This window comes from Bos mutus, chromosome 6 (genome assembly GCF_027580195.1).
Source record: "Bos mutus isolate GX-2022 chromosome 6, NWIPB_WYAK_1.1, whole genome shotgun sequence".
In the NCBI taxonomy this organism is placed as follows: domain Eukaryota; kingdom Metazoa; phylum Chordata; class Mammalia; order Artiodactyla; family Bovidae; genus Bos; species Bos mutus.
In genome coordinates this window covers 43,470,985-43,486,102 of record NC_091622.1, presented here as the reverse complement: position 1 = coordinate 43,486,102, position 15,118 = coordinate 43,470,985, and the positions used below count along the sequence as shown (strand labels likewise).

General features: G+C 39.6%; 1 protein-coding gene across 3 annotated transcripts in view; it reads left to right on the top strand.

The window, feature by feature from the left end:
- PPARGC1A (PPARG coactivator 1 alpha) overlaps positions 1-15,118 on the top strand; it is a 326,216-nt gene that overhangs the window by 198,779 nt on the left and 112,319 nt on the right. Inside the window, exon 1 of one of the 3 annotated variants that reach the window (XM_070372210.1) lies at positions 8,927-9,064. The exons of the other annotated variants lie outside the window; for them this stretch is intronic. Coding sequence (XP_070228311.1) covers positions 9,047-9,064 — 18 coding nt within the window. The 5' untranslated portion in view covers positions 8,927-9,046. Of the gene's footprint in view, positions 1-8,926; positions 9,065-15,118 lie in introns of those variants that run through there. 3 annotated transcript variants of the gene reach the window in all.

Here is a 15,118-nt window from a genome sequence, read left to right as displayed (position 1 = left end):
TTTACTTTTGGAATTTCATTAAAAATTATATTTATAAGCTTTTAGACATTTTGCTAGAAGACATTTGTTCTAATACTGCTTCCCTGGTGGCTCAGTGGTAAAGAATCCACTTGGCAATGCAGGAGATGTGGATTCAATGCCTGGGTTGGGAAGATACCCCTGGAGAAGGAAATGGCAACCCTTTTGAGTATTCTTGCGCGGAAAATCCCATGGACAGAGGAGCCTTGTGGGCTAACAGTCCATGGGGGTCACAAAGAGTGAGACACGACTAAGTAACTAAACTACACTACTACTGCTGAAGGGCCTGCATTCTATATGCTCTTTGTTACACGTGTGTGGGACATCTAATCTCTTCTGGAAGAGATTGCATTCATTTGTTCATATGTTCATTGCTTGAATGAATCTTTATTAAGGTGAACTCTATGTCAAGCACTCCGTTATCCCCTAAGATAGCAAAGGGGGGTCATTGACTACTAGTCATTGGCTAACTATACTTTCTAATTATGTGTTTCTTGGTTAAATTGGTTAAGGGGAGGAGGGGGAGAGAACGAGAGATTTGAAGAAATTGATATACATGATTAGGAAGGCTGGCAAGCCTAAAATCTGCAGGCCTGTTGGGCAGACTAGCAGGCTGAAAACTACAGACTTGAGGCAGAGTTCGTTCTTCTGAGGGCAACCTCAGTTTTTGGTCTTATAATTTTCAATTGATTGGATGAGCCTTGCCCGTATTAGGGAGAGTCATCTGCTTTACTTAAAAAGGTACACTTACAAAATACCTTCACAGTGATACCTAGACTAGTGTTTGAAGAACTAGTCACCATAGCCTGGCCGAGTTGACACATAAACAATGATCCTTTATGAAATCCGCCTAAGAGCCTAGGCATAGATAAGGAAATTAAGGCAAAGAGAACCTTCATACCTTTCCTTAGGCCGTATGGCTGTAAGCCATGGTCAGCCTCAGAATCGAATGTCTGGGGCTCTGTCTGTCCTGTTGCCTCTCAGCTTGGCTTAGCAACGGAGAACCTGCTTTTGAAAATGCCATCTCTTCACCTGGAATTCTTGCTCTCTTTCTTTGAACCTTTTCTAAGACATTTTTCTGCTTAAAAAGGTAGTTTCGCATACTGGGTAATTTTTCAAACTAACCTTGATGACCTTTGTGTGGTTTAGTCTTTTCATTTTGTTATCATGCAGTTTGTGATTTTTACGTTTGTGTGTGTGTGATGGAGTGGGACAGGCAGTTCCTGAACAGTGCTCAGAACTGCATTTCTTTAAAAACGAGTGCTTTTCAGAAGCTACTGGTATGTATTTTAATATATATTTCTTGATGAGCTAATTCATATTCACATGTCATAATTTCTCTAGTCTATGGTGGATGTTGTCCATCTTTTGCCCAATGGAAAATCATTGATGAATTATATTTCAACATATGTTTCTTAATTAAATGCATGATCCTTTATTCCAGTTTGTTTGTACTGTGTGCTCAGCTGCTTTGGTCATGTCTGATTCCTTGCTACCCTATGGACTGTATCCCTCCAGGCTCCTCTGTCTGTGGGATTCTCCAGGCAAGAATACTGGACTGGGTTGCCATGTCCTCCTCCAGGGGATCTTCCCGACCCAGGGATCAAACCCAAGTCTCTTATATCTAGTGCACTGGCACACGGGTTCTTTATCACTAATGCCACCTGGGAAGCCCCCTAGCCTAGTTTATCAACATGTAACAGCAGAAATTGTCAGACTGATGGACCATTAGGAAGATCATCAGGTAACTATCAGAAATTTTTGGTGATATAAATAATCAGGACTATGATTGTATATCATGTCTGTCGTCTCAAGATTTCAAGTCATCACCACAAACCTAATATGAGAAGTCCTATTAGAATTACTTTCAGAAGTCCTATTAGAATTAATTTATATCTCCGTCCCCACAAGATCATATGCTCCTTGAGAGAGGATAGATCGCATTTTATTCATATTTGTGAGTAAGATCAGTAGACAATATCATTATCTTGATAATCAAAAGATGATAAAGGCAATTTTCCACTGAGTGTGCCCCACACTGTGCTGGGTGCACATAGAATGATTTCAAAGCAAGGAGATGGGAGAAAGGCTCTGTTCTGATAACACCTGCTTCTCCTTCCCCACTCTCTTCTGGGCAGCCCGGGCTTCTCTGTTCTTTGTCCAGCAGATTCTTGTACAGCTGCCCCAGACTCATAGATTCCATCGTCCCTATTAAACTGTGGGCTCTGTGAGGCCATTAGCCAGCTCTCATTCCACTACGTAGCTGTAGCACATTGCAGTTTTAGTTAGCAAAGATTAAAAACTCTGTTAGCAGAGGGAGGCAGTTCAGTGTAGAGGTTAAGGGCATGCACCCTGAAACTAGGTTGTTAACTTTTAGTGTCTCTTTCTCCATCTGAAAAAAAGGATAACAATAGTTCCTATTTCATAAGATAATATGTATACAAGCATTTAGAATGGTAGTGGGTACATGATGGACTTTGCAGCTTGGATTGTATTTTTTTTGTTTTAAGCTGCCTATTTCCTTTTTAAACTACCTTTGATTTTCTATCTCTGGTCTAGTTACTTCCTGGAATTTCATAGGTTAAAGATTGATTTCCAATAATATCACATAAGCAGCTGCATCCCACCACCTGGTTGAGAACCAGGTCTCGGCTCTCACTATCTTTCATACTTCTTTGTATTTCCCTTAGCAGCTAACTCTGGACCTTGGATGATTCATCATTTGTCACCAGGCCTTTTTATTTTCTAGTCCCCTTAGTATTGAGGCAAGCTAACATTTAACCAAATATCTACAGGTGCCACGCTAGGTATTCTCCATGAGGGCAGTGGTGTCATCCTTATTTTATAGAGACCCAGGGAAATTAAGTGTCTTGATTCATTTCAAAGAGTCTGGGAGTATCAGAGCCTGATTCTTTCCCCAGGTCAGCCCTATTTAAGGGGAATGTTACCTCCCCTTCCTTATCCTTCCTCCTTCTGCCTCTTACTCTTCTGGGGACTCAGCAGGTACCCTCCAAAGCTAGAGGAATCCACATGCCCTTTTCCATGCATGTATGCCTCTTGCTGTCATTTATTCGGGATCCCAGAACTTTCATTGGCGAGCCCATGGATGGATGAGCAAGGTCCTGGCAAACCACACCTCTGTTTTGCTTTATTTGCATGTTGGCAGCCATACAGAATTACCCAACACTACTCTAAACTAGTGAGTAGGGCACTCAGCAAAGCAGGTCACACATGCAAGGGCACACAAATTTTTCCTTTGAAAGATGATTGCATTTATTTCAAAGAATGAGATAACGCCATTCGCAGCAATGTGGATGGGCCTAGAGATGATCGTACTAAGTCAGACAGAGACAAACACCATATGATGTCACGTTTATGTGGAATCTAAAAAAATGATAGGTATAAGTGAACTTATTTACAAAGTAAAAATAGACCCACAAACACAGAAGACAAACTTACGGTTACTAAAGGAGCTGGTGAGAGTGGGGGCAGAGATAAATTTGGAGCTTGAGATTAACAAATACTCACCACTATATATACTAGGTAAACAAGGATCTACTGTACAGCACAGGGAACTATATTCAGTATCCTATAATAACCTATAATGGAAAAAATCTGAAAAATAATACACATACACACACTAAATCACTTTGCTGTACACCTGAAACTAACTTAATGTTGTAAATGAACTATACTTCAGTTTATAAAGTGGTTAACAAAAAGTGATCATTGGAGACAGCTACTGTGACAGAGGTTATAACTCTACTGGATTTCTCTACTCATGTGTAATTTAGTGATGGGTTCAATTATTTGAATTACATGTGGACCTAGGAAGTAGAATTAAGTGAAAGTCACTCAGTTGTGTCCAACTCTTTGCGACCCCATGGACTGTAGGCCGCCAGGCTCCTCTGTCCATGGGGATTCTCTAGGCCAGAATTCTGGGAGTGGGTTGCCATTTCCTTCTCCAGGGGATCTTCCCAATCCAGGGATAAAACCCCGGTCTCCTGCTTGGCAGGCAGATTCTTTACAGTCTGAGCCACATGTGGGGCAGGAGCCTCTAACATCCTCACAGGACCTGTCTGGCATTCTTGTTCTAGGCTGTTTATACGGTAAATTAGATCTGTTTTCAAGCCCCTAACTGACCCCCATCTTTTCTCCCTCGGCACACATGCCCTTGTTCTGTTTACATGTGGGTGTGTTGATTGATGGTGAGTCCAACCTTCCACTCACTCTTAGACAATAAGCAGTTTTAGGGCAGAAAGTTTTATGATCTTACACAGGTTCAGCACCTGGGATGCTGGTGGACCATCTTTTGGACATAGTGGATTCTTCCTGATTTGTTGGCTCATAACAGCTGGCTGGTTCCCCTTTTATCCTGTGTTCTATGCATTTGGAGATACATACATATATGTGTATGTGTGTGTGTGTGTGTATATATATATATATATTTTTTTTTTTTCCCCATGCAGGTATCTAGGTGTAGAGAGATGGGTGATGTGTGTCTTCCTCTTTGCTGTGGCACTATAGCGCAGAAGTCGTCCTTTGACTCCAACTCTTTTTAGCAAGGACTCTAAGTTTTAATTGTTATCTTTAGGATTGACTTTATCTACCTTTACAAGGTGGGAAGACTGTGAGCAGTTAGTACTTAGTAGGCAGAGTTCATGTGGAGGAGAAGGAAGTCTATCTCACACCCTTGGGCAAGTCTCAAGTTACTGTCTGAGACTATAAATAACAACTGTGGACATGAATTACAGAGACAGATTCTTCATGGATAATTTTCCAAGCAGTAAGGTGTTTTCTTTCCTCTTCCCTATTCCTTTTTCAAGTGATGGTGGTTACTGATAATATTTACAAAAAGAATATATGAATTCTGAGAATACATTTCTCCTCTCCTATGTTGCCCATTAATTTGTTTTATTTATTGTAAACTCTGGGCATTTCTAGAGCAGTTTTATGATGCAGATATTCAGCAAGACCTTTGGTGCATATGAGTAATCTACACTTCACATTTTCCTTTTTTTTGTTTGTTTGTTTTTTGATTGTTTTTTTCTGAATGGGAAATGACTACATTTTACCCATTTCTACATTTTCAAATTTTTGATTTTTCATATTTAGTCCTTAATGATTTTGCCTGCAGATACCTAAAGAAGATGCTTGAAGCTGGAAAATGTAGATATTGTCTGTCACTCCTTCTTTTGAAGCAAGTGACATTTGTTAGCAATTTGTACTATCTCTTTGCTCATACCTTTGCCCAAACTTGCAGTGACTAAAGCATTGGAGATAAATTTAGATATCACATTTTTTTCCATTTAAGAGTTTTCAAGATTTTTCTTTCACGTGAAACTTTGATCTGTAAAAATGCCTCTGTTACACATTGAGTTGGGACTCACTGTAATCTCCAAGCTGAGTTGTCATTTCTACTCTCTCTTCTCTAACTAGGCAAGACACCCCCAGAGAGGGAAGCATGAAGTCTGGTCCTCATTCACCTTTGCATATTCGTAAATCTCAATGTCTATCCCATCGGCCTGTAGGTACAGAAACTTTACTGCATACATTTTACTTAAAAAAAAAAAAAAAAGCTTTAGGAAGGGAGAGACAGGGAGGAGTGGGAGGACAGAGAAATAGTTGGAGCTGAGAAATCAGACAAGGAAGTGGGCATTTGTGTAGCTCCCCCTGCAGGTGAGGCCTGGATTCTGCAGCCTCTTGCCTACACACCCTGAACTTCTGTGGAATCCCATGGTTAAGCCTGCAAGGTAGGCATTGTGTTCATTTTCTAGATGGATAGATGAAGACTCAGAGAAATTAAGTAGTTCGGCTTGTGGGATGGAGGTGTAGAGGTGGTTTCGTACTCGTGTTTGTGTCTGGCGTTCCTTGCTGAGGGCACGGTCTTCACAGACAATGTATTCTATGTCTATCTGAATTAGATTCTGCTTCAAAGTGTTTGTTCTTAGCAGCTTAATTTACATACCTAGAAAGGGATCATGATTATGAACTTGGCTTAATGCTCTTTTAGAAAGTGAGTTTCTTTTTATAAAATCATTATCTTCAGACTAGACCTCAAAATACTGCAAAACCAAAGCACGCACGTTTCATTCCTACTCAGTTACAATGAGCATGGTTTTGATTTTTTTTTTAGGCATTGTGGTGATGGTGGCCATGGAGATTTCAGAATTAATCACACGTGTCTACCCCCCAGGTGACCATAGTCTGTCCCTGTTTGCCTTTGTTCCTCTACGCTCTGGGAGGTGTGAGGATATCAGAGCACACAGTCTATTCTGGCTTTGAACTCTGGGCCATTGACTTTGGAACCTGCTCCTGTGAATGATGGCCTTCTAGTCCACCAAGTGACCCAAGGACTTGAGGTCTTAGTTATAATTGTTTCAAAACCAGCACCACAAAATTCTGCAAGCCTACATTGAAATCCATTCAGTGGAGTTTGTTTTATTGATATTTCATAAATCACAGGAGATTACAAAACCATGTTTTTTAGCCTTTCTTTCTGGATACTTTTACCACAGTGAGCTTTGAATGGCCCTAACTCATGCAGCCTTTTTGTATTTGTCCACACTTCAAGCGGAGTCTATAAAATATATATTGTAAGTTTATTCAGTTATTCGTATTTAGAGTCAAAGTTCCGGTCTATTTGCTGAGTTCTGTTCTAGAGAGAGATAAACACGTTGTTTGTACTTCCTGGTATAGATTTGTAAGAGAGTAGATATGTGGCATGGAAAACATTTTTTGTAGTGTGATTTGCCATGTGGCCTTAAGACGTGTTGTAATCAGGCCTTCGTTTGCAATTGCCACCTTCAGAAGGAGTCTTAATTTCATTTAGGGAGAAGAGTGGAGGGAAAAGAGTGGCCTTGTAATGAGGGTTTCTTTTTCTCAGGGGATGCTCTCAATGATCTGAATCAGACACCCCAAGTTAACTTCAGCGGTTGATCCACAGAAAAAGGGACATTCTTTTAAATGATTTGCAAAATCACATTCAAAGAGACCTGTGGTATGGTTACTGCTGGCCAGAGCAGGCTACCATGTACTGACTGTATTCCTGTCTGAGCTCTGCCTTTTCTTAACTTGCCTGGCAGTTTTAGCTAAATGAGTTGGTGTTTGCTTCTGAATGTGAAGCTCTGGCCCCCTTCTGATTAGTGGAGAGACTCCTAGATGTCTAAGTTATTTGACTTTAAGGCACAAGCAAAAAATGCCATATTTCTGCATAGTCTGCAGAATATCTTCAGTCAGACAAGACTGACTTCAGGTTCCAGGTCTCACACATACCAGCTTTTTGTCTTTAGAAAAGTTACCCTCTCTAAGATTCAGAATTTATCCCTAGAATTGACAGAATATTAGTACTTGCTTCTCCTGTTAGTGCAAGAACTAAGTGAGATAATCCACAGAACTACTCAGTACAGTGCTTGGCACACAGCAAATATTCCCTAGATGTTAGCTATAATTTTCTTATTGCTATTATTTTTACTCTATGTCAGAGAAGTATGGACTATGAATGTTAGAGGTAGAATGTTATCTAGAAATAGAAAAGACCCTGTTCTTTGAAAGCTGAAGAAGAAGAGGGGGAAAAAGGAGCCCCGTACTTCGTTTCCCATCCTTCAAACTTGTTTATTACAGTAGTAGGTTGCCATGGAAACTTTCGGGATTAAGATGGTATTATTGAGTTAAGCATTCAATAAACATCTCAGGAAAGAAATCTAAGACATGTATGCACACCATAAGTAGTTTTCAAATGAAAGGGTTATTTGGGGGCAAAGAGGGGATGGCAGTTACTGACTTGCTTGTCTCATGGGAGTGGCCTGAGAGAATGACGATCGAGTTGAAACTGTGATCATCACCCTGCTTTTGCCTCTTTGAGGGCCGTTCCACAAAGTTGTCAGTAGTTACAGCCAGAATTTCAAAATGGGAAGCTGCTCTTTACGTACCAGGGAGTGTGGCTTTCCAAAATAGATTCTGAAGTCGAAAAGAACTCTGAGTGTTTTTTGAGAAGGGCTGACCTCCTTTCATGCCACTTACTGTGAATTAAAGCTGCGAGGGAGAACTAGTTCGGGCATGTGGTCCAGCACTTACAGCCGCCTCTGCCAGGGAACAAGATTTGTGTTTCTAAGGAGATACAACAAAAAGGAGAATGCTTCAAGAGCCAGCGGCTGTCAGAGTGTAAAAGTATCTATGTTCAGAAAGGGAAACAGAAGTTGAATTAAGTAATCTTATACAGAAGTTACAGGGTGCCCTTCTGCTAATAATTCGTAAATGCAAAAGCAAATAGTTGTGGTCACAAAGGGCTTAGTACATCTCAGCTGATTTGAGTTCTCAGACTCGAACTGGATGTGATTGGTATTGACCTGCTCTGTGCATGTGATTTTCAGATGGTCTGACTCTTGTCTGTCATTTTCTTGGGTTGTATTAGTAACAGAGACAGAGGGTGACATATTCCAGCAGAGGTTTAGGCAGCCAGTTGACAATGAGAGGCGGAAAAACTCTCATTCTACCAACCAGAACAGCAAAACAGAATCCTCTACCAGTGTCTTGAATGCCAGTGTCAGCCCATTTGCAAATGTTTAATCAGTGATTAGCATGGAAGGATGCCCTGGATGGATTCCTTGGATAAAGTATCATCACAGGACAGAAATCACAGGGAGAGTGCACCAAGGAAAAATTACAGTACAGCTATATTTACTTTGTGCCGCTGCAGTGGGGTTTTATTTTCCACAGTTGGAAAGGGAACCACCTGTCTGAACTGCTGATGTCATAGAGCTCCCTCGAGACACAGGGCTGTTGGAAAGCACATGATACTGTATGTATTTGCTCTTACGTCCATATCAGGCTAAGATTGGGTTTCAAATCTGTGCCCTATTGTGGAGTTCATTGAGCAGTGACTCCCAGGTGCCCTCCCACGTCACCATGCCCTTGTGAATTAAAAAGTCGCGTGTGTGAGCCCCCATCGTGAGTGTTCCCTCGACCTGCTGTGCAACTATTTACACTGCAGTAAAATGAATGACATGCATCCTAGGGGTTATCATTTATGGACTCAGTTCTGAAAGTGAGTATGGAGAGACATGGTCTCTGCCCCCAGCCTCCTGCTGATGTCTTGGCTTTTATTTTCTTTCTAATTATCAGGATTTAAAAATATATATCTTTCTCAGATTTGGAGGTTTCATGTGTGGATTGTTAAAGAGGGAAAAAAAGAGAATAGAATGAGTAGCATTGAAACATGTACATTACCATGTGTGAAATAGATTGCTAATGGGAATTGCTGTGTATATAGCACAGGGAGTTCAGCCTGTTGCTCTGTGATGACCTAGAGGGGTGAGATGGAGGGTTTGGGTGGGAGGCTCAAGAGGGAGGGGATATATGTATACTTATGGCTGATACACATTATTGTGCAAAAATCACACAACATTGTAAAGCAATTATCCTCCAATTAAAAATAAATTTTAAAAATTTAAATTAAAAAAAGGATAGGATGTGCCAATCTTTTAAATTTTTTGCTTATTTATTTAACTTAATTTTTTTGTGTGTGGCGTGTCACTGTGGGGGAATTGTTATGGAATGAATGAATGAATGCCTAATGCCTAATTTGGAAAGGAAAAGGCTGGAGAGTATGACCATACAGCTTCAAGGCACCTATTGAATTATAATAATTATTTTTTAAGATGCTGAAGTGTTGTATAACTACTGCTCCAATTCTTTGTATCTAGGGTAGAATCAAGCCTTTTAAACATTGCCCCTTAAGGCAACATAAAGGCTACTGCATTGCACAACTCCAGGGGGCACCATTTCCGTCGTCATCCAGGACTCACACTCATACCATCCTGCTGACTATATGTCCAATCCCAGAAAATATGATGCTATTAACATTACTCAAACATTTCATAAAAATAGAATTGTTACCAATGATTGCAGAAGGCACGCTATCAGTGAAGTTGTTCATTATTTTAATAGTACCATGCATCTGAATTTGAATATCTTTACCAACTTGCAAATTACATGGTTGTTACACAAAGTAGGTAGAAAACAGAGTTTCTGAGAGTGTAAATTACATTCTTGGGCCACATCAAATCAATGTCCTATTAGGGATCAGAACCAGGGTTCTTAATTCCCAGACTTCCCATGATGCACACCCTCAATTAAATTAATATTTTAAATGATGCTTGGTACTTTTCCTCAAATCTTAGGAACAGAGTAAATAGGATGGGCTAAGACCCCCTGGTTCATCTAATCTTTCCCCTAGTGTAAGATTTTCCTCTGAACCATTAAAAGTGTTATAATATATGATTGATATTAATTAGTTTTCTGTAAAGTACTGCACTCCTTAACATGAACTGAACTAGAAATAAATATATTACCATGAATTAAGATTTTATTAGTTGCGAAGAAGAATTGGATGAAGGCACCTATGTGAAATCCTAAGTACAGGCATCCAATTGAATTAATGCCAGCACTGCCTTGAGATTAATTTGAGTGCTGAATAAGAAATAGTATACCATAACATAACTGTGTTTACTGAATCATTTTTGGCATCCAAAACTAAAGCTACATTATAAATGCAACAACAGGCTTTTCTCCCTTGGAAGAGAGAAGCGAGTGCATTTTGTAATTCAAGTGAATGTTACCCACTGAAAAATGCCTCTAGTCCCCAGGAAGAGAACAGGCTTCTTGAGGACCTTGCATGCTCATCCCTCAGAGTTCGCATACTTTGTTCTGCTCTGGCCTTCTGCAGCCTGGTCAAGTTTTGGAATATGATCAGCTCTATTTTCTCTCTACCCACCAATCTGGAGCACCTGGTTAGACCTCAGTTTATAAGTTTCCATCTCATTATTATCTATATGTTTTGAAAAGGTATGGAAGGTGTTGAAAAGATATACGGGGTTGCCTCAGGGATGTTCCTGATTATGTAAGGAGAGTGGGTTATACAGCATTTAATACAGGGCTGTGAGAGAATACGGTGAAGCTCCAAGGATCACTGTTCACTAATGGGGATGGAAGTGATGCGCCTAGAGGTGAGTCCTGCTCGCACTCTGCCCTAACACCCCTTTACATTCTGAAAGCCGCTGACTCTCCAGTCACTCATTTTATATGCATCTATATCGCTTACTTGAGATGAGTGCAAAACTTTAGGCCACCACTGCCACGTAGGAAGATTATGGCCATCATATATATACTTTGAAATTTTCTAGTAGCCACATTTACAAAAGGTAAATTTAAATTTAATAACGTCTTTTATTTTTCACAATATGTTCAAAATATTATATCAACATGTCATCACTATAACTTGTTAATATCTTCTATTCAGTTTTTCACATTTAAGACTTTGAAATCTTCTGTATATTTTGTATTGACAGAACATCTCAGTTTTGACTAGACACATTTCAAATGCTCAGGACCATGAGTGGTTAGTGGCTGTTGCATTGGACAGCACCGTTTTCAAAGTATATCCCTACTTGGCAGCATATCCTGACACAGAAAAATTACTTGAAAGAAAAAAAATACCTTAAATATCTAAAATAAAATATAACATATCCTTTACATCACTTTATCAATTTCAAAATTAATTGTATGATTGATCACAAATTCCAGAAGAATGTGAATGCTGAGACGATGTATTTGATGGGCCACTGGTGGCAAAATTGACTTTATATTGAATTGTTTTGCTTCTGTGGCTTTGTTTTCCATTTTTGCCCCCATAGATAGCATCATTTTAAAACATGATTTGCTACTTGGTGGGTCTTCTCGGATTTGCAAACTCATGGTATCTTGTCAGTTTTCAGGCCCCATATGGATGTCTTGCTTCTTAACAGAGAAACTCTTGAAAGACTGTTAGCTCAGATCACTTTTGTGGCCAGCATCATGGAAACAAAAACTGCTCTCTGCAATTGCTGCTTCTGATCTCTTTAGAAGTAGACCCGGGTCAGGACTGGTGTGAGGCTGGTTTTCCCTTTCTTCACGTACAGACATTTGACATCCTAAAAGTGTAGGTGATGATTCTGTGTGTGCACCCAGAGAAAGTCAGCTGAATGTTAAGACTTCAAAAGAAAGTCTGCTCTGCTTTGTTTCTAGAATGGTTTCTAGATGAGGAAGCCAGGAAAGAGCAGATCTCTGTATTTACTCTGATGGTGCTTGATGTTCAATGAGTTTTACATATTGGTGTGTGGATAACAGGTATCATTACTGAGTACTTATTATATGCCAAGAGTTAGGTGCGTATACATCTCATTGAACCCTAACACCAATCATGTAAAGTAGGTATTAATATTTATATTGCCATTTTCACAGCTAAAAATGAGAGATCAGATAATTAAACTCACTTGGGTTCACACAGACAGGTGTATGTGTATGCTAAGTCGCTTCAGTAACATCTGACTCTCTGGGACCTCTGTCCATGGGAATCTCCAGGCAAGAACACTGGAATGGGTTGCCATACCCTCCTCTAGGGGATCTTCCTGATCCAGGGATCGAGCCCACATTTTTTATGTCTCCTGCATTGGCAGGCGGGTTCTTTACCACTCTTGCCACCAGGGAATCAGACAGATACCCAATGGCAGATCTGCACTGACTGACCCCAAAAGTTATGTTCTCAGAGAAGAGGACCAGGTTTTCACACCAAGTTGATGACCCCCTTTAATAGTGAACTTTAAACCAAAGGCAAAGTACTAAAGTTTATGAGTTGAAAGTTTCTTTCACTTCATTTAATAAATACATTCAGAGAAGTGAGTTAACCAGAGACAATTATGTGATATGGCTTATACGTGGAATCTTAAAAACATGGTACAAGTGAACTTTTTTGCAAAACAGAGATAGAGTCGCCAATGTAGAAAACAAACTTATGGTTACCATGGGGGAAGGGAGGGGGAGGGATACATTGGGAAATTAAGATTGACATATACACACTACCCTAGATGATCTCTTGCACTGGGGGCAGATTCTTTACCATCTGAGCCACCAGGGACTCATATATAAAATAGATAACTAATAAGGACCTACCTTATAGCACAGAGAACTCTATTCAATACTCTGTAATGACCTATATGGGGAAAGAATCTAAAACTAGAGTGGTTACATGTATATGTATAACTAATTCACTTTGCTGTATACTTGAAACTAATATAATATGGTAAACCAACTATAGTCCAATGAAAATTAAAAAAAAAAAAAGAAAGAATTCAGATACTTAATCTTATCTCATCTTTTGATAGAATATAAATTTAGACAATTGAAATGGCTTTGTCCAAGGTCCACATTGGGTCTCTTGATTCCTACTCCACTTCTGATTGTCTGTGTGGTTTATTGGCTTCTTTAAGGTTAGTTGAACATTCAGAATTTTTTTAACAGGAAGGTAGCAAACTTTAAAATTTGGAGTATGGGAAGATTTTCTTCTCTTTCTTCTCTGTGCATTTTAGACTTTTTACTGACATATACTATGAATACTGAAAAGTGCATATATCATAAGGGTTGAGTTCATGAACTTTCACTAACTGACCATATCCATGGAACCAGAATTGACAGCAAGAAATAAACCATAACTAGTTTTCTGGAGGGCTTCCCAGGTAGCTCAGTGGTAAAGAATCAGTGCAAGAGTCACAGGAGACAAGGGTTCCACCCTGGGTCAAGAAGATCTCCTGGAGAAGGAAATGACAACCTGCTCTAGTATTCTTTCCTGGGAAATTCCATGAACAGAGGAGCCTGGCGGGCTCCCATCCATGGGGCCGCAAAGAGTCTGACATGACTGAGTGACTGAGCAACCACAAGTATTTCTGGAGCCCCTTGCCCACACCATGCTCGCAGCTTCTAACCAAACCAAAGTCAGTCTCTAACCTGACTTCTGGCTTAATAAATTAGGTATATCTGTTTCCGTACTTATTCATATAATGGCTAGAGTAATCATCAAACATATACTTTTTGAGTGTGTCTGGCTTATTTATCTTCACATTATATTTGTTGGAATTATGCACATTTTCACGTATAGTAGACTTTTTTTTCATTCTCACTGATGTATTTGGCTATACTTTTGAAGTGTAAGAATCTCAACAACCATAATATTGCCAGTGGAATTAATAAGTTTATTGAACTTTAATTACTATTTAAATTGCTTTTTAAAAGAGTATTAAGCTTACTTTTATTTGATTCAGTCTAAAACAAAATAAAATAACAAACTCAATTATGGAGGCTTAGCGGTCGCAATGTAAGGTATATCCCAGCAAACCACTCTTGTCCTGTGTTTTTGCGCGATATTCAACATAGGGTAATATAATAGGGAAAACAAAGAGGGCACAGTCTGAAAATACCCGCAAGAGAGTGCCGAGTTGGAGTTCCCACTAAATAGCTTTGTATGGCTGTGTAAAAGGTTAGGTGTGGCCTATTTTTAGGTACCCTACATGGAAATGGATGTACTAAGATGGATGGTAGAAAGTTATACCTCAGGAGTTGTCAGAGATTTTTGTTTTGAAAAGAGGTAGGAAAAGAATCCTTTTTGATCATCTGCTTCGGGCAAAGTACATCCTGGGCTCTTTAACGCTTTTGAACTGTTGAAAAGGGAAACTTGTAAATTGCCTTTTGAAGATTTGTTTCACAGGCCCAGAAATCAAGCTATCTTATGTTAGTTTTCTTGTTTCTCTTTTTCTGGGTGCAAGAAAATGGGAAGTGTAATCTGTCTTGCGAGAGGATACTGCTGGGGTGTCCAGCACTGTACGTGCTGGTGGTTTATCAAGCACCTTTTTCCTTACCGAGGTTTATCATTTCCCTGATTTTCCTCCACTATTACCAGGGCTCATTCTCCAAATGTTCTCTTAGAGGAATGTAGTATGTCTGAGGCTATTCATTCAGCACTAAGGGACGATCTCTAAGTGGATGGTATTATTTGGCTCTGAAGCACAGATCTTCCTTCTGCTAAATAGGGTCGTATGTACAAAGAAAAGAGCTAAACAGGACAACTGCATAACTCCCAGTGATATATCAACTATTTATCCTGTGATACATCCTGATTTAATATATTTGCTAACAATGCCAGGATAGCATATGTTAGGCATTTGTCCTTCTTTTCTACATCCACATTCTATAGTAACATCTCAGATGATCTTTCTCAAATTAAAAAAAAAAA